General features: G+C 54.1%; 1 protein-coding gene across 4 annotated transcripts in view; it reads left to right on the top strand.

Annotated features, from left to right (window-relative positions):
* Window positions 1-3,474: 3,474 nt before the first annotated feature.
* chd8 (chromodomain helicase DNA binding protein 8) overlaps window positions 3,475-26,536 on the top strand; it is a 77,478-nt gene continuing 54,416 nt past the window's right edge. For 2 of the 4 annotated variants that reach the window (XM_072269990.1, XM_072269986.1), the window contains exons 1-3: window positions 16,953-17,058; window positions 22,541-23,610; window positions 24,965-25,306. In XM_072269990.1, the coding sequence (XP_072126091.1) occupies window positions 22,750-23,610; window positions 24,965-25,306 (1,203 nt within the window). In that variant the 5' untranslated portion in view covers window positions 16,953-17,058; window positions 22,541-22,749. The other 2 variants (XM_072269987.1, XM_072269989.1) reach the window with 2 other exon arrangements.

Genomic DNA, 26,536 nt, shown 5'->3' with positions numbered 1-26,536 from the left:
TCGTGTCTCGGTTCTCGTCTCAGGTACTCCAGCTCTTGAGTCTTCACCATCATAGACACCATCACCTCCACCACGATTATTCTGAACACTGGTGCCCCAGAAGGTTGAGTCCTCAGCCCCTTGCTCTGCTCCCTGTACGCTCATGACTACGTGGCTGGATTCTGCTCCAGCTGCATCTGCAAAGTTTACAGGTGATACCACGAGCGGCCCGTATCTTTAACAATGAGTCAGAGTACAGGAAGGAGGTAGGGAGTTTACTGATATGATGGTGTCATGACAAACTTCCTTCAATGTCAGCAAAACAGAAGAGATGGACTTTGGGGTGGGGGTGGGGGTAGGGTCAGGCAGAGCAAACGCTCCCGTCCATGTCAACAGTGTTGCTGAGGGAGTTGAGAACTTCAGGTTCCTGGGAGTGGACATCATCGTTGACCTGTCCAACCACATCAAGGCCACAGGCAGGAAAGCTCACCCCCAATGAGCTCAGTCTCCAAAGCTGGCGTGTGGGCCGCCTTCAGCAGGGCGAATCCTTCGGAAAGCACCTGGGCTGGACGGGGTACCTGTCCGCGTACTAAAGACCTGCGCTGTTGCGTTCACTGAGATCTTTAACCTCTGGCTTCGGGAGTGTGTGGTCCCCACCTGCTTCAATTACACCGGTGCCCACGAAGAGTGCTGGTGACCTGCCTCAACGGCTATCACCCGGTAGCACTCATGTCCAGGGTGGTGATGAAACACGTCAGCTCTTGCCCGAGAGGGCATCTGGACCCACTCCACTTTGCCTATCAGGTCCAGAGCAGATGCCGTCTCACTGGCTCTTCACTCAACCCTGGAACAGCCGGACAGCAAAGATGCAAAACATCAGGATGCTCTTTATCGACTACAGCTCAGCATTCAATACCGTCATCCCCTCAAAACTAATCAATAAACTCCAAGGCCTTGCCCTCAATACCTCCGAGTGCATTTGGATCCCGGATTTCCTCACTTGTGGAACACATTCAGTTGGGATTGGCAACAACATCTCCTCCATGGTCTCCACCAGCACAGGCGCACCACAGGGCTGTGTGCTTGGCCCCCTGCTCGACTCGCTTTATAACTATGACTATGGGGCTAATATTTCAATTTGCTGATGACACCACTGTTGTGGGCCGAATCAAAGGTGGTGATAATTCAGCATACAGGAGGGAGATTGAATATTTGGCTGAGTGGTGTCATAATACAACTTGCAGTTGTACAAGGCCTTGGTGAGACCACACCTGGAGTATTGTGTGCACTTTTGGTCCCCTAATCTGAGGAAAGTCATTCTTGCCACAGAGGGAGTACAGAGAAGGTTCACCAGATTGATTCCAGGGATGGCAGGACTTTCATATAAGGAGAGACTGGATCGACTAGGCTTATACTCGTTGGAATTTAAAAGACTGAGGGGGGACCTTATCTCATTATTTATTGCTATTTATTTATATTTGCATTTTCACAGTTTGTTGTCTTCTGCACTCTGGTTGATCTTTCATTGATCCTGTTATAGTTACTGTTCTATAGATTTGCTGAGTATGCCCACAAGAAACTGAATCTCAGGGTTGTACATGGGGACATAGATGTACTTCGATAATAAAATTTACTTTGAACTTTGAGTCTTACTTCCTCAGGAAGCTAAAGAAATTTGACATGTCCCCATTGACCCTCATCAATTTTTACAGCTGCAGCATCGAAAGCATCCTGTCAGGATGTGTTACATCTTGATTTGGCAATTGCTCTGCTGGTGACTGCAAGAAGCTGCAGGGAGTTGTGGACACAGCTCAGCCAGTCACAGGACCCAGCCTCCCCTGCCTGGACTCCATCTACACCTCTCACTGCCTCCACCTTAATCAAAGACCCCACCCACCCTGGACGTCCCCTCTCCCACCAGGCAGAAGATACAGAAATGTAAAACACATAGCACCAGCCTCATGGACGGCTTCTACCCCTGTTGAATGGCTCCCAAACATGACAGGATGGGTTCTTGACCTCCCAATCTACCTTGTTATGTTATTGTCCCTAATTGGTTACCTCACTGCACTTCTCTCTAACTGTTACACTTCATTCTGCATTTTCATTTTGCCTTGTTCTACCTCAATGGTCCAATGTAGGGAATGACTTGTCTGGATGGAATATATATGAGCATTTATCACTGGTGAGATTGCTTCACTACGGAGAGGGGAGACTGCCTCTTTATCGCTGGCGAGATTGCTCCACTATAAAAAGGGAGAATGTTCCCCAGGTTTTCTGTGTTTTGGATGTGGACTTGGACTGTGGGCTCATTTTCAGTCTTGCAGGTTTTATTTGTATTCTGTGTTTTTCACCCAATCTTTCTCGGGGGAGAAGGATTTGTGGTTCAATGTGCCCGTTTTTCAAACGAGAGAAAATCTGCAGATGCTGGAAATCCGAGCAACACACACAAAATGCCAGAGGATCTCAGCAGGCCAGGCAGCATCTATGGAAAAATGTACGGTCGACTTTTCGGGCTGAAACCCTTCGGTAGTTTGGTTTTTCTTTTTTTTTGCACAGGGGTTGTTGATCGTGCTGCCGTTCTTTTCTCTCTCCGTTTCGTGGCTATCTGGAGAAGATTTTCGGAGTTGTATACTTTGTCAATCAATACTGAACAATGACTAATTTATCCACCCACGCGGTGGTGCACATTGTCTGTGGTTGTCTTATTTAATGCACTGTTGCAAGCAGCGTAGGGGTGCAGGGATGTGCAGGGCTGTTGTCTCTTACGTTTATTGCAAATTACAATAGACACAGAAACAAAGTGACTGTGCAATTACAAACACGAATTCAATTAAATAAAGTGTTCCCATTCCAGTCAAATCTGGTATTAGGATTGCACGGGGCTGCTGCGCTTTACACTGTCATCTCTCCGATAGCCGAACTCTTGCCGAACTCTGTCGTTCAAGGGGCGGGACGGTTCTTAAAAAAGGGAACTGACGGCGGTCTCACCCAATCAGACACAAGTATTTGCCGCCGCAGGGAGATTGGCATTTATTCTAACCAATAGTTTTGAGGTACGGGGGAACCTGCCGGCCTGACTGGGGAGGACGAGAGGAAAGGCGGGGCCGGAGTGGAGAGGGTGGTGTCTGTTGGTTGTTTGGCGTGATAGGAGAGCCAATGACATCTTACTACGTCAGAACACGGCAGGGGGAGGAACAGCTTTATGATTGACATCCAAGAGAAACCAATAGGAGCTGAGGACCTCGATTGAGAGCGTCCTAAACAATTAGTAGGTGAGAGGGCGGGAAACGAAACGCGCGAGGGAAAAAGATGGGCATTCAGTTCAGCCAATGGAAACGCGGACCGGCGGGTACCGCCGGCGGAAGGGTGGGAAGTGGACGCCGGCTGCTGATGGACAGGCCACTGGCCAATGGAAGTGTGGGAATGGGGTGCGGTGCCCAATAGCGGGCGGCGCGGGGCGGGTCGGGTTGGTATTGTTGTTGTTGTTGTTGTTGGCGATCTTAAAATGGCGGCGGGCGGAGGGCGGAACGGGAGCGGTGGAGCGCGGTGAGTGAGGGAGGGGATGAGGGAAAGGAGGGAGGGGCTTGCCTCATCACTGCTACTATAATTAAAGGCTCACTTCCGGCTTGCTCCCCCCAATTCCCGCCCCTTTAACTCGAGGGGTGCGATTGGCCAAGTATCCACCCCTTTAATTCAATGGTTGGGGGAGGTGTTTGGATGTCGGCCACAACCTCTGCTCCTTTAATTTCTGCAGGTTGGAGTTTGCCCTGCACATTTTAATTTCAAGATGATAATATCCATCGTGTTTCCTTTCACTGTAATTTCGGGGCGGGGGGTGTTGATGTTGATATTTGCCATGAGGTTTGGCCCTTTAATTCGGGGGAGTGGGGCAGTTGATAGTGTGATGCCTTGCCCCTTTAATTTGGGAGTTGGGTATTTGCCACAAACTTCTGACCCTTTAATTCAGGAGGTTGATATTTGCCCAATATTCACCCCAATTTAAAAGGGGGTGTGTTGACCTTTGCCACAACTCTTGACCCTTTAATTCGGGGTGCAGGTGATGTTTGTCCTGATTTTCTGACCTTTCAATTTGGGGAGTTGATTATTTCCTCAATTTCTGACCCTTTAATTCAAGGGGTTTTATGTTTGTCTTTTTTAACCCTTTTAATTTCAGGGCGTTTTCCACTCCCCACACAGTTTCTGGCTCTTTAATTCAGCGAGTTGCTACTTGTCCCTAATCTGTACCTTTAATTCAGTGGGTTACATTTCAGCTTCAGATTCTTCCCTGTAGGCGTGAAATCTGAGTCAAAAAAATCCAACACCATAAATTAAAAGAATCAGAGATTGTGGTAAATAGTGCCCCACTCTGAATCTTTAATTTAGAGTTGGTTGTTTGCCACACTTCTGCCCCTTTAATTTATGGTGCTGGATGTTTGACTTAGTCTCAGACCCTTTAACTGAAGGGGTTGATATTCACCCTAATTTTTTTTGTCCCTTTAATTTAAGGTCTCATTTTTGCAGCCGAGTATCCCTTTAATTCTGTGCCTGCCCCCTAAAGGAGTTGATATCTGCTATAATTTAGGGGTTTGATATTTGCCCTAATTTCTTGCTCCTCTAATTCAGTCTTTGTGTATTTGCCTCAGTTTCTGCACCTCTAGTTCAGCAGCTTGGAGTTTTGTCCAGTTTGCCCTCCCCTTTAATTAAAGAGATAGTTTTTTCCAAATCCTGATTTTTTTTTAAATTCAAAGGGTTTTGTGGACTGGATTTCCGAGCCTTTAATTCATAGAGTTGTGTATTTGCCTCAATTATTGACTCTTATTTGAAAGAGTGAGTGTGTGCTCTCATTCATGACCCTTTAATTGAAGCTTTAATTGCAACTTTAATTTATTTAAATAGTTACCCTTAATTAAAGGTGTTATTTGCCTTAATTACTGCCCCTTTAATAGAAGAGGATGGGTTTAGCCCCAATTTTCTGACCCTTTAATTGAAGAGAGTGTTATTTCCCCTGATTACTACCCCTTTAATTGTAAGGGGGAGGTGTTATTCCCCTAATTAGTTCACTGTTTTAACGATTCTGTGGTTTGATGTTTCATATTCTGTGTTTTTCACTCATTGCTTGCCGTTTGCGTGATTTGTTCTTTCTGCGCGTCGAGTGCTTGAGGTTTTTCCTTGAACGGCTTCTGAGGTGTTTCTTTGTTTCCTGGCTGTCTGTGGGAAGCCGAGTCTCAGGGTTGTCTACTGTGTACATACTTGGATAGTAAGTGTTCTAAAAAACTTTGCGTTATGAATAAACCCATTGTCCCAATTGGGGTAAAGGCTGCCAACAATAGCTCACCAGATTCCTCCCTCCTGGTGCAATCTTTCAAGTTGTCCCCAAGTGTGGTCCGTCTTTGCAGATCCTTGCTCTCCTAGGGATGTGTTTCTGTAGTGCTGGATTTTAATGGGATGAGATCATTTGCCCCATTAGACCATTGGCCAACCCTCCTCCTTTTGCAGCTATGCTTGGTGGAGTTAATTGCTGTCTCTTTAATTGAAGGGGTCTGGTTGCCTTAATTACTTCCCCTTTAATTGAAGAGTGGTCATTTGCCCAAATTCAGTAAAGGGGAAGGGAGAGGGGAATCATGGTTGGGAAAAGGGGAAGGGAGAGGGGAATCATGGTTGGGAAAAGGGGAAGGGAGAGAGGAATCGTGGTTGGGAAAAGGGGAAGGGAGAGGGGAATCGTGGTTGGAGAAAAGGGGAAGAGAGAGGGGAATCATGGTTGGAGAAAAGGGGAAGGGAGAGGGGAATCATGGTTGGAGAAAAGTGGAAGGGAGAGGGGAATCATTGTTGGGAAAAGGGGAAGGGAGAGGGGAATCATTGGGAAAAGGGGAAGGGAGAAGGGAATCATGGTTGGGAAAAGGGGAAGGGAGAGGGGAATAATGGTTGGGAAAAGGGGAAGGGAGAGGGGAATTGTGGTTGGGAAAAGGGGAAGGGAGAGGGGAATCGTGGTTGGGAAAAGGGGAAGGGAGAGGGGAATCGTGGTTGGGAAAAGGGGAAGGGAGAGGGGAATCGTGGTTGGGAAAAGGGGAAGGGAGAGGGGAATCGTGGTTGGGAAAAGGGGACGGGAGAGGGGAATCGTGGTTGGGAAAAGGGGACGGGAGAGGGGAATCGTGGTTGGGAAAAGGGGAGGGGAGAGGGGAATCGTGGTTGGGAAAAGGGGAAGGGAGAGGGGAATCGTGGTTGGGAAAAGGGGAGGGGAGAGGGGAATCGTGGTTGGGAAAAGGAGAAGGGAGCGGGGAATCGTGGTGGGGAAAAGGGGAGGGGAGAGGGGAATCGTGGTTGGGAAAAGGGGAAGGGAGCGGGGAATCGTGGTTGGGAAAAGGGGAAGGGAGCGGGGAATCGTGGTTGGGAAAAGGGGAAGGGAGCGGGGAATCGTGGTTGGGAAAAGGGGAAGGGAGAGGGGAATCGTGGTTGGAGAAAAGGGGAAGGGAGAGGGGAATCATTGGGAAAAGGGGAAGGGAGAGGGGAATCATGGTTGGGAAAAGGGGAAGGGAGAGGGGAATCCTGGTTAGGAAAAGGGGAAGGGAGAGGGGAATCCTGGTTGGGGAAAGGGGAAGGGAGAGGGGAATCGTGGTTGGGAAAAGGGGAAGGGAGCGGGGAATCGTGGTTGGGAAAAGGGGAAGGGAGCGGGGAATCGTGGTTGGGAAAAGGGGAAGAGAGAGGGGAATCGTGGTTGGGAAAAGGGGAAGGGAGAGGGGAATCGTGGTTGGGAAAAGGGGAAGGGAGAGGGGAATCATGGTTGGGAAAAGGGGAAGGGAGAGGGGAATCGTGGTTGGGAAAAGGGGAAGGGAGAGGGGAATCGTGGTTGGGAAAAGGGGAGGGGAGAGGGGAATCGTGGTTGGGAAAAGGGGAAGGGAGAGGGGAATCGTGGTTGGAGAAAAGGGGAAGGGAGAGGGGAATCATTGGGAAAAGGGGAAGGGAGAGGGGAATCATGGTTGATAAAGGGGAAGGGAGAGGGGAATCATGGTTGGGAAAAGGGGAAGGGAGCGGGGAATCGTGGTTGGGATAAGGGGAAGGGAGAGGGGAATCGTGGTTGGGAAAAGGGGAAGGGAGGGGGAATCATGGGTAAAGGGGAAGGGAGAGGGGAATCATGGTTGGGGAAAGGGGAAGGGAGAGGGGAATCATGGTTGGAGAAAAGGGGAAGGGAGAGGGGAATCATTGGGAAAAGGGGAAGGGAGAAGGGAATCATGGTTGGGAAAAGGGGAAGGGAGAGGGGAATAATGGTTGGGAAAAGGGGAAGGGAGAGGGGAATCGTGGTTGGGAAAAGGGGAAGGGAGAGGGGAATCGTGGTTGGGAAAAGGGGAGGGGAGAGGGGAATCGTGGTTGGGAAAAGGGGAAGGGAGAGGGGAATCGTGGTTGGGAAAAGGGGAAGGGAGAGGGGAATCGTGGTTGGGAAAAGGGGACGGGAGAGGGGAATCGTGGTTGGGAAAAGGGGACGGGAGAGGGGAATCGTGGTTGGGAAAAGGGGAGGGGAGAGGGGAATCGTGGTTGGGAAAAGGGGAAGGGAGAGGGGAATCGTGGTTGGGAAAAGGGGAGGGGAGAGGGGAATCGTGGTTGGGAAAAGGAGAAGGGAGCGGGGAATCGTGGTGGGGAAAAGGGGAGGGGAGAGGGGAATCGTGGTTGGGAAAAGGGGAAGGGAGTGGGGAATCGTGGTTGGGAAAAGGGGAAGGGAGCGGGGAATCGTGGTTGGGAAAAGGGGAAGGGAGCGGGGAATCGTGGTTGGGAAAAGGGGAAGGGAGAGGGGAATCGTGGTTGGAGAAAAGGGGAAGGGAGAGGGGAATCATTGGGAAAAGGGGAAGGGAGAGGGGAATCCTGGTTGGGAAAAGGGGAAGAAAGAGGGGAATCCTGGTTAGGAAAAGGGGAAGGGAGAGGGGAATCCTGGTTGGGGAAAGGGGAAGGGAGAGGGGAATCGTGGTTGGGAAAAGGGGAAGGGAGCGGGGAATCGTGGTTGGGAAAAGGGGAAGGGAGCGGGGAATCGTGGTTGGGAAAAGGGGAAGAGAGAGGGGAATCGTGGTTGGGAAAAGGGGAAGGGAGAGGGGAATCGTGGTTGGGAAAAGGGGAAGGGAGAGGGGAATCGTGGTTGGAGAAAAGGGGAAGGGAGAGGGGAATCATTGGGAAAAGGGGAAGGGAGAGGGGAATCATGGTTGATAAAGGGGAAGGGAGAGGGGAATCATGGTTGGGAAAAGGGGAAGGGAGCGGGGAATCGTGGTTGGGATAAGGGGAAGGGAGAGGGGAATCGTGGTTGGGAAAAGGGGAAGGGAGGGGGAATCATGGGTAAAGGGGAAGGGAGAGGGGAATCATGGTTGGGGAAAGGGGAAGGGAGAGGGGAATCATGGTTGGAGAAAAGGGGAAGGGAGAGGGGAATCATTGGGAAAAGGGGAAGGGAGAGGGGAATCATTGTTGGGGAAAGGGGAAGGGAGAGGGGAATCATGGTTGGGAAAAGGGGAAGGGAGAGGGGAATCATGGTTGGGAAAAGGGGAAGGGAGAGGGGAATCGTGGTTGGGAAAAGGGGAAGGGAGCGAGGAATCGTGGTTGGGAAAAGGGGAAGGGAGAGGGGAATCGTGGTTGGGAAAAGGGGAAGGGAGAGGGGAATAATGGTTGGGAAAAGGGGAAGGGAGAGGGGAATCGTGGTTGGGAAAAGGGGAAGGGAGCAGGGAATCGTGGTTGGGAAAAGGGGAAGGGAGAGGGGAATCGTGGTTGGGAAAAGGGGAAGGGAGAGGGGAATCGTGGTTGGGAAAAGGGGAAGGGAGAGGGGAATCGTGGTTGGGAAAAGGGGAAGGGAGAGGGGAATCGTGGTTGGGAAAAAGGGAAGGGAGAGGGGAATCGTGGTTGGGAAAAGGGGAAGGGAGTGGGGAATCGTAGTTGGGAAAAGGGGAAGGGAGAGGGGAATCGTGGTTGGGAAAAGGGGAAGGGAGCGGGGAATCGTGGTTGGGAAAAGGGGAAGGGAGCGGGGAATCGTGGTTGGGAAAAGGGGAAGGGAGAGGGGAATCGTGGTTGGAGAAAAGGGGAAGGGAGAGGGGAATCATTGGGAAAAGGGGAAGGGAGAGGGGAATCATGGTTGGGAAAAGGGGAAGGGAGAGGGGAATCATGGTTAGGAAAAGGGGAAGGGAGAGGGGAATCATGGTTGGGGAAAGGGGAAGGGAGAGGGGAATCATGGTTGGGATAAGGGGAAGGGAGCGGGGAATCGTGGTTGGGAAAAGGGGAAGGGAGCGGGGAATCGTGGTTGGGAAAAGGGGAAGAGAGAGGGGAATCGTGGTTGGGAAAAGGGGAAGGGAGAGGGGAATCGTGGTTGGGAAAAGGGGAAGGGAGAGGGGAATCGTGGTTGGGAAAAGGGGAAGGGAGAGGGGAATCGTGGTTGGGAAAAGGGGAGGGGAGAGGGAAGCACCAGAGAGAAATTCTGTAATGATCAATAAATCAATTGTTTGGACTCAAATGACCTTGCCTGGTGTCTCAGGGCTGGGTGTGTCTGCACCCACACCACCTCTCCACCCTGGCACAGCTTCGTCGCCACCTGTGCCACACCCCTCCCGTGGCGCTCCACCCTCGCCATTCCCAACATCCAGGTTTACAAACTCGCTCTCTGCTCCACGCTGTCAAATACAGTAGTGTGTGACAGTCTTCGGCACCCCGGCTGTGTGTGTGTGTGTGTGTGTGTTCCTGGGACTTCCACACAGTGCTGGAGGTACAGTCAGATTCTCGAATTGGAGAATCTCGGAATGAAGAGCGACGCGGCAGATTGTAACCGCGCAACAGCCACTACTTGTTGGTCTCCCCTTTCGCTGTGAAAATGGGTGACAGCTCCCTGTCCCTTGTTAGTGAGAGAGAGAGAGGGAGAGAGCCTGAGGCACGTCGAACTGTCGGGTAAACAGGAACTCTTGTTGACTGCAGATCATGGCCACTCTTTGGGGGCTTTACTCTTGCTTGGTGGGGGGTTGGGCTTTCTACTGAAGTGGGTTACCGGCAGGTGTGAGGTGTTTGCACCTGGGGACGATGGTAGGACCCCGAACAGTGCTGCTGTACGGGTGGTGGGGGGCTCTTGGGGTCCGTGTCCTTAGCTCCCTGCACAGGTTGTTAGTGAGCAGGCGAGACGTCAGTTTGAGTGCACCTGGCAGCGAAGGTCAGAGTGTCCGCTCATGGGGGCAGTCGTTTAGGGGTTGGGAGTTCACGTGGTGTTGAAACGCAGGGATGAGGGGTGGTCAGCAGGGATGCTTGGGGCAATGCCAGCCTTTATTTGTGGGGGAAGTGGGTAGAGCAGGGGTTCCTGACCTGGGATTCACAAACCCTTGCTTAATGGTACTGGTCCGTTGGCAGAAAAAGGGTTGGGATCCCCCCCCCCCCCCGGGGTTGAGAGGGTGGTCTGTCTGTAACTGTATGGCAGCTGGGTGGGGCCATCCCTGCCCACGGTTCCGGTCTGAGTGTTTACGGTCAGACATGTTTGCGTTAGAGGTTGTGTGGAGATGGTTTTCCGGAGGGGTTAGCGGAGGGAGGAGTGTGCGGGAGGGAAAACCAAAGGAGATTGGGTAGTTCAGGATGAAACTCACTGGAGCTGTGGGGAAGGGGGGGGGGATGAATTTCTATTGAAGATGGTGAAGTAGGGTTGATGTTGTTGGTGGAAGTAAGAGGGACGGTTTCAGAATAAGGTGGGGCAGCACCCCAATCTCTGGAGGGAGGTGAGGGGATGTCCCTCCCCTCCAAAACTGGGGGAGCGTCTGGAAATCTCTCCCCTAGAGCGAAGGTTGGGTTAGAATCACTGGTTTAGATGTAAAATCTGCTGTTTGCAGCAGCAGTACAGAGCAAAAACGTAAAAATTACTATAAATTGCAACAAAATAAATATATGTGTGAAAGAGGAACAGTGGGGAGGACAATCATGGGTTCAAGAACAGTTCAGAGAGCTGATGGAGGGGAAGAAGCTGTTCCTGAATCATTGAATGTGTGTCTTCAGGCTCCTGTACTCCTTCCTATGTCACCAAAGACCCCCACAAATTTCTCCAGATGTACCTTGGAGAGCATTCTACCTGGCTGCATCTCCGTTTGGTATGGGGGGGGGGTGCTACTGCGCAGGATTGAAAGAAGCTGCAGAAAGTTGTAAAATTAATCATCTTGGGCACCAGCCTCCGTAGTGTCCAGGACATCTTCCAGGAGCAATGCCTCAGAAAGGCGGCGTCCATTATTAAGGACCCCCATCACCCAGGTCATTGTTACCATCAGGAAGGAGTACGGGAGCCTGAAGGCACACACTCAGTGATTCAGGAACAGCTTCTTCCCCTCAGTCATCAGATTTCTGAATGGACATTGAACCCATGAACACTACCTCACTACTTTTAAAAAATTTAATTTAATTAGTTACTATATATACTTACTGTAGTTCACAATTGTTTTTCTATTATTATATATTGAAATGTTATGCTGTTGCAGAGACAACAAATTTCACAACATAGGCAGGTGACATGAAACCGATTCTGATGGTAGTAATGAGAAGAGGGCACGTCCTGGATGAGAGGGAAGGGATTCAAGGTACTGACTGTGTCAGGAAGTTGGACCCCAGTCTCTGCTCCTGGGCCTCTTCCGTCCAAGGGGTGAGAGCGATTGCCCCACTTTCAGTCTCTGAGGCAAAGGCTGGACCCCAGTCTCTGCTCCTGGGCCTCTTCCGTCCAAGGGGTGAGAGCGATTGCCCATGTTTGTTTTGACCTTTCTATTCTACCTCTGGGATAGAATTTTCTGACCTGGGACAAATCAGACAGCACATTGTCATCCAAACTGCACCTTGAGGACATCTTTTAAGAGTCAGTGCTTTTTGAAAGCGGCATCCGTGACATAGGACCCTGACCCTCTGGGACATGCCCTCTTCTGATTACTCTCATCAGGGAGGGGGTCTCCAGAAACAGCTTCTTCTCTTTGCCATCAGTCCATGAACCCAGGAACACTAACTTGCTAACATCAGAGATTCTGGAGATGCTGGAAATCTTGAGCAACACACATGCACACACACAAAATACCGGAAGAACTCAGCGAGTCAGGCAGCATCTGTGGAAGGGGAATAAAAAGTCGGTGTTTTGAGCCGAGACCCTTCATTTTGACTGTTTCTTCCCCTCCATACATGCTGCCTGACTTGCTGAGCTCCTCGAACACTAACTGGCTATTCTGCTTTCTCAGTATTTACTTACTTATTTTTTTTATTGTGGATTAATGTAGCTTTTATCCCTTATATTGCTCTGCTACCACTAAGTATCAAAGTTCACCAAGTACAGCCAGCGGCCACTTTATTAGGTACACCTCGATATTGCAAACATCTAATCAGCCAATCATGTGGCAGCAACTAGATGTATTAAAGCATGCAGATGTGGTCGAGAGGTTGGGTTGTCGTCCAGACCAAACGTCAGAATGGGGAAGAAATGACTGTGGAATGATTGTTGGCACCGGTCAGCGTGGCTTGAAGATCTCACAAGCTACTGATCTCCTGGGGTTTTCATGCACAACAGTCTCTAGAGTTTACCGAGAGTGGTGCGAGGAACAGAAAAACACCCAGTGAACACAGGTTGTGTGGGCGAAAACACCTTGTTAATGAGAGAGCTCAGACTGGTTCAAGCTGACAGTAACTTAAATGACCACGCATTGTAACAGCGCTGTGCGGAAGAGCTCTGAATATGCAACACTTTGAACTTTGGATGGGCTACGGAAGCAGAAGACTACATGGTGTTACACTCCTGTAGGGATCAGGGGGTATGGAGAGAGGGCAGGTACAGGGTTCTGAGTTGGATGATCAGCCATGATCATACTGAATGGCGGTGCAGGCTCGAAGGGCTGAATGGCCTACTCCTGCACCTATTTTCTATGTTTCTACGTTTACCTAATAAAGCCACCACTGAGTGTATGTCAGTGATAACTCTTCTGATTCAATTGAATTAAGCTCACCATTTGGGATCAAAGGCTCAGATTTTGCCCCTCTTCCCCGTCCCAAGTAGCCCTGTGGGTACTGAAGGGTTTGAAGAAGTCTTAACCCTTCCCCCATCCCAATTTTATCAGCCGTGGTGAGCCCCAGTAAACTGAGATGCTGCTCTCTGGGTGGGATTAACAGCCCGAGGTTGGTTGGAGGGTCTCAGTTATTGTCAGGTTGTTGTGCGCCCTGTGAGGCAGCTTTCTCCTGCTATGAGAGGTTTTGGGAAGGGAGTTGTAAGGGCAGGACAGATGGAGAAAAGCTCAGGCCACCCACTTGATAAATGCTTTATTATTGTCTCATGTACGTCCTTGCTGCCCGTACGCCGCTGGTGTTTAGGGCAGCAATGGAAGTCCTCCATCTCTGATGGCGCTCAATCATGTCAGTAGCTTCCTGTCGGTTTTCACTACTGTCCCAGGTGAAGACTCGGGAATACCGTCACGCTCAGATGTAGGAGGGTTCTCCATTGCTGTTTCTGTGACGGTTTTCTTTTACCAGTCAGGGTCGTTAGCCCAGAGCTGAACCCCTGAACCCAGAGGACTGGTAGACCACCCTTACTCTGGCCTGTACCCTTTGACCTGTTCAGCATGGGTAACCCCACCAAGAGCCAAAGCACGAAGCCCTGACTCCAGCTAGCATAGCTCTCCAAGTCATTGAGCCATGCCAGCCTCCAGACCCTACAGCAGGGTTGTGGTCCTCTTGGAGGTGACGTGTGTACTGAGAGTGAAAAGTTTCTTTTTGCATGCCGTCACTTGATCACATCAGTACATCAAGGTACCATGAGGGGAAGCAAGATCGGAACGCAAAATATCGTGTAGTAGTTCCAGGGAACGCCAGAGCTGTCAGACAATAAGGTACAAAAACTAGGACAAGGTAGATTGTGAGGCCAACATCATACAAAAGGTCCACTTAAGCACCTTATAACAGTGGGATAGAAGCTGTCCTCGAGTCTGTTGGTACGTGCTCTCAAACTTTTCTACCTTTTGCCTGATGGAAGGGGGAGAAGAGGGAATGTCTGGGCTGGGTGGGGGTCTTTGGTTATGTTGGCTGCTGTACCACAAGCACCTCCGCATCATCTGCCACAAGTGGGACTTTACAGTGGCCAAGCCCTGATTCCGAACCCCGTTCTGACATGTCAGTCCACGGCCTCCTCTTGTGCCGTGATGGAGGAGCAGCACCTTCCATTCCATCTGGCTACCTTCCAAACTGACGGCGTGAGTGTCAATTTCTCCACCTGGGAAACAAATTCCACCCTCCCCCTCTATCCCCCACTCCGACCTTTCGCTTCCTCTCACCTGCCTATTACCTGGGTCTCCCTCCTCCTTCCCTTTCTCCGATGGTCCACACTCCTCTCCTATCAGATCCCTCCTTCTCCAGCCCGTGACCTTTCCCACCCAACAGACTTCACCAACACCATCCAGCTAGCCTGCTTCCCCTCCCCCCCCCAACTTTTTATGATCTGGCTTCTTTTGCCTGCCTTCTCAGTCCTGAAGAAGGGTCTCAGCCTGAAATGTTGACTTTCAGAGATACTGCATTTTGTGTGTGTTGCTTTGGATTTCCAGCATCTGCGGACATTCTCGTGTGAGAATATAGAGGGGAGGCTAGTTTCTGTAATATGCCCACCCCCCTCTGCAATTTCTTGTGTTGGGCAGAGAAGTTGTCTGATGAAAGTTAGTGGTGCTGAACTTCACGTGAGGAACTGGAGGCACTGGTGAGCTTTCTCGGCCGTGGCATCTGGTCTGCATGGTTGGTCCAGAACAGGCTGTTGTGTGCAGAACAACGCTGTGCTGAGATGGGGAATTGTTGATATTGTCCAACATCCTTGAGGCTTTGATACCCAGTGCGGCTGTACAGTGTCCCTCTGAGACCACACCAGGAAATGCTTCCCACCTAAGAAAGAAGGGGCTTGTCACAGGGGGAGTATACCCACAGACTGCTCTAGTCTGTGGGCCAGAGAGTGTGGAGAGAGTGAGCAGCTCAGTGCTGTATTCTCTAGGGTTGAGAAGAATGAGGAGCGACGACGTAGAAATTCTGACCAGATTTGATTTAGGCAGAATGCTTCCATTCACACATCCCCTCCCACCAATGCTGTGGAATCTAGGACCAGGAAGCTACCCACCCCATCTCAGCTGTGCAGGATGGAGATGGGGAAAGGGGGTGTGGACCTGTGGAATTCTCTCCCCCACAGGCTCGGTCCACGGGTTCAGAGACAGAGAGTTGGCTGGTCGTTGAGGGAGGTGGGCAGAGGACTGGTGTGGTCGATCGGCGTGATGAATGGGGAACAGGATGGAGTGAACGAATGGTGTTTTCATGGAGCATTTCTTGTATTTGTGGGACACAGATATGTCAGGGTAGAATTCCAGAGGTTACACCGCGAGTGAATGGGAAGGGGTACAGTACTTGTGGGGGTTCGTCTGTTACTGGAGTACAGTGTCGGTTGGGATAGGTCTGTCCATTTCTGTATAACACTGGGGTACAGTACTGGTGGGGACAGGTCTGTCACTGTATAACACTGGGACACAGTACTGGTGGGGACGGGTCTGTCACTGTATAACACTGGGGTACAGTACCGATGGGGATGGGTCTGTCACTCTGTAACGCTGGGGTACGGTACTGGTGGGGATGGGTCTGTCACTGTATAACACTGGGGTACAGTACCAGTGGGGACGGATCTGTCACTGTATAACACTGGGGTACAGTACCGGTGGGGATGGGTCTGTCACTGTATAACATCGAGGTACAGTACCGGTGGGGATGGGTCTGTCACTGTGTAACTCTGGGGTACAGTACCAGTGGGGACGGATCTGTCACTGTATAACACTGGGGTACAGTACCGGTGGGGATGGGTCTGTCACTGTATAATATTGAGGTACAGTACCGGTGGGGATGGGTATGTCACTGTATAACATCGGGGTACGGTACCAGTGGGGATGGGTCTGTCACTGTGTAACTCTGGAGTACAGTACTGGTGGGGATGGGTCTGTCGCTGTATAACACCGGGGTACAGTACCAGTGGGGGCAGGTCTGTCACTGTATAACACCGGGGTACGGTACCAGTGGGGACGGATCTGTCACTGTATAACACTGGGGTACAGTACTGGTGTGGACAGGTCTGTCACTGTATAACACTGGGGTACGGTACCGGTGGGGACGGGTCTGTCACTGGGGTATGTTTCTGGTGGGGACGGGTCTGCCACTGGGGTATGGTTCTGGTGGGGCCGGGTCTGCCACTGGGGTATGGTTCTGGTGGGGACGGGTCTGTCACTGGGGTATAGTTCTGGTGGGGACGGGTCTGCCACTGGGGTATGGTTCTGGTGGGGACGGGTCTGTCACTGGGGTATGGTTCTGGTGGGGACGGGTCTGTCACTGGGGTATGGTTCTGGTGGGGACGGGTCTGCCACTGGGGTATGGTTCTGGTGGGGACGGGTCTGTCACTGGGGTATGGTTCTGGTGGGGACGGGTCTGTCACTGGGGTATGGTTCTGGTGGGGACGGGTCTGTCACTGTATAACACCAGAGTACAATTTGCTCCCTCCCTCAGCAGCCTCTCCCCATCATCTCAGTGCATGTCTCTAATGAGGAATGCTACAGCACTTCCTCTCCCTTCCCCCTCCACAATGAATGATTCTCAAACTGGGCAACAAAAAAACCCTAATTGTCCATTTTATCCTCGTGTCAGGCTGGCTCCAGCCTCCGTTCCCTCACTGCCAGACAGCTGGGGTTTGGGGGTTCAATCTGCCCAGTCTTTACTTGACATTTAATGAGAGTTTTATGCACAGAAAGCCCCTCGCCCTGTCGCCCTGTCGCCCTGTCCTCGTCCCCAACAGCGGGGCTGTAACATGGGACCCGGAGCAGCCAGGCCGCAACTACGCCGCGCAAGTCAGTCTGGCTTTGCGTCGCCAACGCCCCGCCTCCCGCCGCTTCCGGGGCGCCTGATTGACGCGACAGCACCGGCCAATGACGGGCGGCTCCGGTCGATCCTCCAGCCAATGGACGGATGCGGCGAGGGCGGGAGCAGCCCGTTCGGTGGATCGCCTTGGCGGTGCGGCCGGGGCCGTCCCCCCAGCCCCCGGCGTGCGGCGGCTCGGCAGTCCCGGAGAGAGTGAGTGAATGGCCGAGGGGTTTGGAGAGGTGGGGAACGGGGATGGGCCACGGCTTGTAGTACACCACCATCACCCCCACCTACCCCGTTCTCCTCTTTCCTCCCGCTCCGCACGGCCGGCTAGGCAGGCGGGCAGGCCTGCGGCCTAGCGCCGGCCACAAACCTGGGGTTCGATTTGAGGGGCGCAGCTGCTGCAGGGAGCGAGGAAGAGACGGAGCTGGAGTGGGAGTGGGTGGGAGGGGAAGTGGGTAGGAGGGAGGAGAGTGAGGACCGAGAAGGGGACAGCGGGATGGGAGGGAGAAGAGGATGGAGGAATGGGGATGGAGGGTTGGGATGGGTTGGCAAAAAGGACAAGGGATGGGGAAGGTGGTGGAAGAGTGGGGGAGAGGGATGAGGGATGGGGAAAGTGGTAAAAGGGTGGAGGCGAGGGATGGTAGGGAGGAAAGGGTTAGTGGGGAGGGATGGGAAATAGTGAGGGAGGAACGGGAGGAAAAAGGGATGGGGCAGTGGATGGGAAGGTGAGAGGCGCTCGGATGGAGAAGAGGTTGAGGAATTGTGGAGTAAGGGGTGGTGGGGAGAGAGGGATGGGGAAAGGGTTTGAAAAGTGGGGATGAGGTATGGAAGGGTGAGTAAAGGTGGAGTAGAAATGTGTAAGTGGGGAGAAGGCTGGGGAATGGGAATAAAGGTAGGGAAGAGAGGGAGGATGGGAAAATGAGTGGGTGGGCAAGGAAGATGGGGTGTGTGAGGGAGGGTAGAGTTGGAAGAAAGGGTAAGAGGGATGGGGAAGTGGGCAGGAAGTTGGGGTGGGGGATGGGGAAAGGGGGCTGGAAGGTGCAGGAGTGGAGAGGAAGAGGGATGACAAGGTGTTTGGGGAAAGGGGATGGGATGAATGGGGAACGGGGTTCAAAAGGATGGGGATTGTGGAGCAGAGAGAGGGATGGAGGTTGGGGAAGTGTTGGAGGGTGTGAAAGAGGGAGGGAAGGAGATAGTGGGAGGGAGGTGTCACAAATGTCTTGACAGGATGGTGTGGTAATGAATGAAGTGAGAGGGTAGGGTGGTGAGGAAAAGATTGGTGGGTGAAGATTACTCATGAAGGGGAGAGGGTGAAGAAGGAACAGATGAGGAGGGGTAGGTGGGTGATGGTGAAAAGGTGTTTTGAGTGGGTGAGCTTTTGAGTGTTGGATGGGTGAGGGAAGGGAGCTGAGCTACTGGAATGGGATTTGGTGGGTTTGGAGGTGATTCTGGGGGGAGGGGAGGATAGAGATGGGTGAGGTGTGAGTGTTGGTGAGGGTTTTATGGCCGTTTGGAGGCAGTGTCGTACAATAGTAGGAGGACAGGAAGATCTGTGTTCCAGGACGAAGCCCCATTGAAGTGGAGAGGAAGTGTGGTGGTGTAAGTGTGTGGGGGTTGGTAGGTGCGGTGGGACATGACCGGCTGCTGGAAGTGATTAAGGGATGAGTTGGAGATAGGGTGGAGTGTGTGGGGTGGGGAAGGTGTGAGAGAGAGAGACAGACGGGTAGGTGGGGTTTGGGGGAGAGGGGACACAGGGTGTGGGGGATTGGGTGGGTGGGTGGGCGGGCTGGCTGCAGGCTCGGAGGACAGGAGAGGTATTGGTGGGGCTGAACTTTTATAATTTGTTCATTGAGCAGTATTGGGAGATTAGGGCACCGTTTCTGAGGTAGGATGTGCTGGTCCTGGAGAGGCTCCAGAGGAGGGTTCTGGGAATGAAAGGCTCGATGTATGTGGAGCTTGATATGGGTATTTAAGGCAGAGGTTGATGGGTTTTTGATTGGGTAAGGGGGATAAGTGGAGAAGACGAGGGAGAATAGGGATTGGGAAAAAAAGTGTTGATTGTTGGTGGGGCAGACTGGATGGGCGAATGGTCTAATTCTGCTACTTATGTTATAGTGGGAGAAGGGTTGTGTGTGTGTGGTCTGTCGGTGAGAGAGAGGAGGTTGAGAGATAGGTGGACGGGGGGTGGGGAACTGCAGAGTGAGTGAAGGAGTGAGAGGTATGGGGGACCATCAAGTGGCATAGGTGGGGGTGGGCTGGAGACTGTAGGAATTGGGGGGAAGGTGGGCTGTACGCTGCTCCCTGGGTGAGTAGGATGGGGGGGGGGTGTGCAGGCTGGTCGTGTGAACGGTGCTGGTGAGGAGGGACAGGGTAAATCGGCTGCAGGGAGGGGTGTGCGGCCGGATGGGTCTGAGTAGGAAGGGCAGCGGTAGGCGGGGTTGGCGAGTGAGGGACCTGAGGGGATGGAATAGGGGGTGGGTTGTGGGTGAGTCATGACTGAGGGTCTGGCAGAAATGGTAAGGGCAACAAGGGAGGTTCGGGCTAGGTCAGGGAGGGCGGTGGGGAGAGGGGGCGAGGGCTAGGTTTTGTTGTTGGGGCAGGGGAGAGTGGAGAGTTGCTGGCACGGAGCAGGGAGGGGAGGGGGAAGAGGGGGGATGGATTAGTTGGAGGGAGAGATGGCAAGAGTGAGGGTGGTGAGGAGGAGAGAGTGTGGTGCTGTGGGAGGAGAGGACAGCAGGATGTGCAGTGCTGTGGGAGGGCAGGGGAGGAGATGATGTATTGTGGGAGGGGGAGGACCGTGCCTTTGGAGGGAGAGGAGGCTATGACGTACTGTGGGAGGGGGAGGAACCTGCGCTGTGTGGGGGCAGGTGGGAATGTTACCGTGTGAGGGAGCGCTGTGCTGTCAGACGGGAGAGGGAGATAACACCATGATGGGGGATGGAGCACTGTGCCATGTGGTGGGAGGGGAGAGGGAGCCCCATGCTTTGGGTGGGGGCGTGGACAAATGATTGTCTGTGTGAGGGGAGGTGTCAGGGAGCGCTGCGATGTTGGGGGGGTGGACAAATGACTTTGTGGGGGGGAGGTGTCGGAGCACTGTGCTGTTGGCGGGATGGACAAATGACTTTCTGTGGGGGGGAGGTGTGAGGGAGCGCTGCAATGTTGGGGGGGGGTGGACAAATGACTTTCTGTGGGAGGGTAGGGGAGGGGTGAGCGATCGCCGTGCAGTTGGAGGCCGTGCCGGGCCGGGAGGGAGCCCGGTGCTGTGGGAGGAGAGGAGAGCAATGATGTGCTGTGGGGGGCAGTGATGGTGGGAAGGGAGACCCTTATCTTAGGAGGGGGAAGGAGCAATACGCCGTGGGAGTGGAAGCTCCCTGTGCCGTGGGAGGTGGGGAGGGATGGATCACCCTGCCTTGTGGTTTAAGGGGAGGGAAGTAACGCTGTGTCGGGGGAGGGAAGGGAGCCCCGTACATCGGAATGGGGGACGAATGATGCGCTGAGGGAGGGGTGGGGTGAGGGAGCCCATGTGCCCTGGAGTTTGTGCCTTGCTGTTGAGAGGGGGCGACATGCTGGGGATGTGGAAAAGGAGTCGCGTGCCGTGGAAGGGGAGTGAGGAGGGAGCTCCATGCTGTAGGAGTGAAAGGGGTGAGGGAGCCCCGTGCCATGGGAGGGGAGCGAGGAGTTTGTGCCGAAGGAAATGAATCGTGCCGTGGAAGGGGAAGGAACAATGTGCTGTGGAGTGGAGGAGGGAAGGAGCCTGTGCCGGGGGAAATGAAACACCCCGCCGTGGGGTTTAAGGGGAGGATGTCATGCTGGGGAGAGGAGCAGGGAACCCTCTACTATGGGAGGGTGTGCCGTCCTCTGGGTTGGAGCCACTTACACGATGAGGAAGGGGAGTGAGAAGTGAGTGCCATGCTGTGGGACGGGAGGGTTGAGGGAATCCCATGGAAGGGGAGTGGGGAGGGAAGGAGCCCATGCCGCGAGAGGCGAGCCAGGAGTTTGTGCCCTGCTGGGGGGTGAGGGAGAGGGAGTTGTGCCATGGGAGGGGTGAAGGAGCCCTGTGCCATGGGAGGGAAGGGGGCTGTTTGCACCGTGCCATGGGAGTGAGTCGTGCTGGGGGATAAGGGACAGGAGTCGTGCCGTGGGAGGGGGTGGAGACCCCTGTCTTAGGAGGGAAGGAAGGATGTGCTGCAGAGTGAAGGGAGGAGGAAGATGTGCCGGGGGAGGTGCAGCACCCTGCCGCGAGGTTTGGGGGGGGGGATTTAGCACTGTTAGGAGGGGTGGAGGGAGCACCGTACCACAGGAGGGGAGTGGGGATGAGTACCATTCTGTGGAATGAGGGAGAGGGAGACATGTGATTTGGGAGAGGAGTGTGGAGGGTTGAGGGCATCCCGTTGGAGGGGAGTGGGGGGGCAGCCCCCGTTCCATGGGTGGGGGGGAGTGGGGAATGAGCCCTATGCTGTGGAGGGAGCCGTGGGTGCGGGGGGAGAAGGGTGCCACGTGCCGTGGGAGGGGAGCGGGGAGTTCACGCCGTGCCGTGGGAGGGAGCAGCGTGCCATGGGACGAGGAAGGAGTCACGTGGGAGGGGAGAGGGGAGGGAGACCCATGCCTTAGGAGGGGAGAGGGGGAGGAATGATGTTGCCATGGGAGGGGAGGGGTGAGGGAGTCGTGAGCCAGGGGTCAGGAGAGGGGGAGCAATATTGTGCTGTTGGGATTGGGGAGGAGACCCTTGGCTGCAGAGGGGAGGGGGGGAAGGAATGACGTGCAATAGGAGGGGGAGGGATGGTCACCCTGCTGTGGGGTTTAAGGGGGGGGAAGTATTGCTGTGTTGGGGGAGGAGGAAGGGAGCCCTGTGCCATGGGAGGGAGCACCATACCATGAGAGGGGAGTGGAGTGTTGAGGGAGTCCCATGGGAGGGTAGGGTGAGGGGTTCATACCGTGGGAGGGGAGTTGTGTGCCATGGGGCAGGAGAGGGGACACAATAATGTACTATGCAGGAGGAGTGGGGAGGAAGACCCTTGTCTTGGGTTTATGAACAACATGCTGAGGGGGTGGGGGTCCTTTGCAGTTGGGGGGGGATGGAGCAGCCTGCTGTGGGGTTTAAGGGGAGAGAGGTAACGCTGTGTCGGGGGAGGGGGCCAGGTGATGTGGGAGGGGAATGAGGGATAGAGTACCGTGCCATGGGAGGGGAGTGAGGAGGGAGGGAGGGTGGGTGCGCCAAGCCATGAGAGGGCTGGGGGTGGGGAGACAGTGCTGTTGCATGGGTTTTAAAGGGAGGGAGGGGGTGGTGGAGTCCTGTGCTCTGGGAGGGCAGCTGGGAGTGACCACCGTGCTATGGGGTATGAGGGAGTGGGGAGGGGGTGATGGAGCCTCATGCCATGAGAGGGGATTGGGGAGGATATCCCATGCTATGCGAGGGCAGGTGGATTCAAGTGCTGTACTTGGGGGGAGGGCTAATGCCTTGTCTGGAGAGGGGAAGGAGGTAACGCCATGAGGGGAGGGGAGAGGAGAGGGAGAGAGCGCAGTGCTGGCTGAGGGGAGAACTGAATGGTGAGAAGAAGAGGAGGAGGGAGCACCATGCCATGGGAGGTGGGGGAGAGAGCATTCTGGCAGGTGCTATGTCGAGGTGGTAGAGATACTGACCTTTTTTCTCACTCCTCTCTTCCCATCTTTCCCCCTCTCTGCCCCACAGGAGTCCCTCCCAGTACTGAGACATCTGTAGACTGTTCACCTTCCTGTTAACTGATCCAGCATTTTGTGCCAAGAGTGAACGGGCGGAGAGGATGTGCGAGTGACCTCCCTTCCATCTGGGGAGAGAGAGAGAGAGAGACACACGAAAACAGAGAGCAGCCCTCCGTTGCCAGCCGGGTGGGAGGAGGAGCTCCCGCCCTTCCCCGAGCCATGGCGGACCCCATCATGGACTTGTTTGACGACCCCGGCCTCTTTGCTGAGGGGCTGGAATCTCTGACGGCTGGCTCCATCGCCGACGAGCTGGACCTGGGCGAGAGTTTTGACGGCCTGGCCCCCTTCCCGGCTGGTACCCCTGAACCGGCCCCGCAGCCTGCTCCCTTCCCAGTGTTCCCCAGCTCCGGCCCCCTCTGGGCCCAACCCCCTACTGGGGGACAGAGCCCGTCGGCACCGCCCGCACCTGAGCCCGAGTACCTGGTCCACCATGACTACGCCTTGCAGCAGAGTGGCACCGGGGAGGCTGCTCCAGCTCCTCCCCCTGTCCCCTCTCCCACCCCGTCCCCTTCCCCGTCCCCTGCCCAGCCAGCCCTCCTCCCCTTCTCCCAGCCCCCCGAGGGCATCAGTCAGGGCAACCCCTTCATGGGGGTCCAGGATTCTCAGCAGGAGATCCCTGCTGCTGTCCCCCCTGCCACCTCCTCACCCGCTGCTTCTGTGCCCACCGAGGTGAAGGAGGTGGCACCAGTCCCAACCGCAGGCCAGGGGCAGCAGCCCGCCTCCTCCTCCGCCACCACTGCTGTCTCGTCCTCCTCTTCCTCCTCGCCCGCCATGCAGTACAACATCCGTTACACCCTTCCCGGGCAGCCCACCCCCAACGGAGGGGTAGTGGTTCCACAGGGGGCCGTGCTGGCCAGCACGCAGACTGTGCCCTACGTTCTTAGCCAGCCCCAGGAGAGCCAGTCCAACGGAGCCCCCCTGGGGCAGGTGGTCCTTCAGCCCGTGGCAGCACAGCAGGGCACGGCCACCCTCGCAAATGTCAAGCCCAACGTCACCATCGCACCCTCGCCGGCCTCGCAGGTAAGGACCAGGGGCAAGCAGATTCTGCACCACTCTCTCACCCACTCCGAGTGGCAGACCCTCCGCCCAGTCACACACTCCCGGGGTCAGACACAGAGTGAATCTCGCTCCATACTGTCCCATCACACACTCCCGGGGTCAGACACAGAGTGAACCTCTCTCCACACCGTCCCATCACACACTCCCGGGGTCAGACACAGAGTGAAACTCTCTCTACACCGTCCCATCACACACTCCCGGGGTCAGACACAGAGTGAAACTCCCTCCACACAGTCCCATCACACTCTTCCCGGAGTCAGACACAGAGTGAAACTCCCTCCACACCGTCCCATCACACACTCCCAGGGTCAGACACAGAGTGAATCTCCCTCCACACCGTCCCATCACACACTCCCGGGGTCAGACACAGAGTGAAACTCCCTCCACACAGTCCCATCACACTCTTCCCGGAGTCAGACACAGAGTGAAACTCCCTCCACACCGTCCCATCACACACTCCCAGGGTCAGACACAGAGTGAATCTCCCTCCACACCGTCCCATCACACACTCTTGGGGACAGACACAGAGTGAACCTCTCTCCACACTGTCCCATCACACACTCCTGGGGTCAGACACAGAGTGAAACTCCCTCCACACCGTCCCATCACACACTCCCGAGGTCAGACACAGAGTGAAACTCCCTCCCCACCGTCCCATCACACACTCCCGGGGTCAGACACAGAGTGAAACTCCCTCCACACAGTCCCATCACACTCTTCCCGGAGTCAGACACAGAGTGAAACTCCCTCCACACCGTCCCATCACACACTCCCAGGGTCAGACACAGAGTGAATCTCCCTCCACACTGTCCCATCACACACTCTTGGGGACAGACACAGAGTGAACCTCTCTCCACACTGTCCCATCACACACTCCTGGGGTCAGACACAGAGTGAAACTCCCTCCACACCGTCCCATCACACACTCCCGAGGTCAGACACAGAGTGAAACTCCCTCCCCACCGTCCCATCACACACTCCCAGGGTCAGACACAAAGTGAAACTCCGTCCGCACCGTCCCATCACACACTCCCGGGGTCAGACACAGAGTGAATCTCCCTCCACACCGTCCCATCACACATTCCTGGGGTCAGACATACAGTGAGGTTTTCTCTGCACTGTCCCATCACACATCCTCCTGGGAGTGGACACACACTCCTGGGATCACACAGTGAAGCTCCATCACTCTGCCCCATCACACATTGCCATAGTCAGACACACAGAGTGAAGCTCCCGTCACATACTCCTGAGTCAGGCGCAGAGTGTGCCAAGTGTCGAACACTCTCACTCCCGCTATAAACTTTCTCTTCCCCAGGGTGACCCGAAGCGGATCACGTTAGTCCTGCAGCAACCGCCTGGATCTTCCCAGCCCGGCCAGCGCCACGTGATGATGCGGACCCTCCCCGGCAAGATCCTGATCCAGGGGCAGCAGCTGACGGCCCTGGCGCAGGGGCAGGGGGCCAAGGGCCAAGCCGGCAAGGTGGTGACCATCCAGCTGCAGCTGCAGAACCCGCAGCAGAAGCTGCAGCCCTGCCAGATGTTCCTGCAGCAGCCGGTGACTGTGGCTGCCACTGCTGCCCCGCAGCAGCCCCAGGGAGTTCGCCAGCAAGCACAGGCTCCGAGGCTGACCGTCCCACTGCAGGTCTCCCTGCAGCAGGTAACTCAGAGTCAGCTTTTCTATCACTGACGTACATCGTGAAATGTGTCCTACTGTGGCAGCAGTAGTGTAGGATATTACTGTAGGTTACAATAAATAGTGCTGCTAAAGAGGAATTGTGAGATAGTGTTCAGAAATCTGATAGTGGAGAGGAAGGAGCTGTTTCTGAAACTCTGAGTATGTGTAACGAGGAGAGCACAAGCCCTGGATGGTATGGGATGTCTGTGAAGAAAAAGAATTTCAGTATGTATACTCTGTACATTTCTCCTACATTAAATGCACCTATTGAAACCTATAAATGATGGGTACTGCCTTCCTGGGGTACTACCTCTCGAAGATGTCCTTGACTGCGAGGGGCGCCCTCTTGCGAACCTGTGCATTGGAGCCTGTACATTGGGTGATGTTGCAGTCGGCTGGAGTCTCCCGTCAGGATGGCCGGTCCCTCGCGCTGGTGGCTGGGGAGGATCTTGGGGATCTTTCAGGTGGATTAGTCTCCAGGGCAAATGGAATACACCCCATGTTATTGAGAGGCGAGAGAGGAGATTGCTGGGGCCTTAATGGAGATGGTTGTCATCTTTAGTCACAGGTGTTTTCCCAGAGGGCCAGAGGAAAGCTCTTCTTCTATTCAAGAAGAGAAATAGCGATAGTCCTGGAAACTATAGACCGGTAGGTCCCAGTCAGTAGTAGGGAAGCTGTTAGAGAGGATCCATAGGGATAGGATTGATGAGCATTTAGGAAACCAGGAGCAGTGAACAGGGCTTTCTGTGGGGCAGGTCATGTCTTACTAACTTGGTTGAGTTTTTCGAGAATAATCAGATCATGCGATATTGAGACCCTGGTAAGAAAAAAAAAGAGCGTAGCAGGTAGGAACAAATGAGGTGCTTATGGAGTCTAAGAAATGCAAGAGAACACTTAAAGAAATCAGGAGGGCTAAAAGAAGGCATGAGGTTGCCCTTCCAAAGGGGAAAGAGATTCTTAAGGGATCCTACAGATACGTTCAGGGGATGGAACTGGACTCTCTGATGGTGGTGTCTGAAAAGAGGATGCTGTCCAAGTTGCATGCCATCTTGGACAATGTCTCCCATCCACTACATAATGTACTGGTTGGCCACAGGAGTACATTCAGCCAGAGACTCATTCCCCCGAGATGCAACACAGAGCGTCATAGGAAGTCATTCCTGCCTGTGGCCATTAAACTTTGTAACTCCTCCCTTGGAGGGCCAGTCACCC

This window comes from Mobula birostris, chromosome 10 (genome assembly GCF_030028105.1).
Source record: "Mobula birostris isolate sMobBir1 chromosome 10, sMobBir1.hap1, whole genome shotgun sequence".
NCBI lineage: Eukaryota > Metazoa > Chordata > Chondrichthyes > Myliobatiformes > Myliobatidae > Mobula > Mobula birostris.
This window is presented reverse-complemented; position numbering and strand designations above follow the sequence as displayed.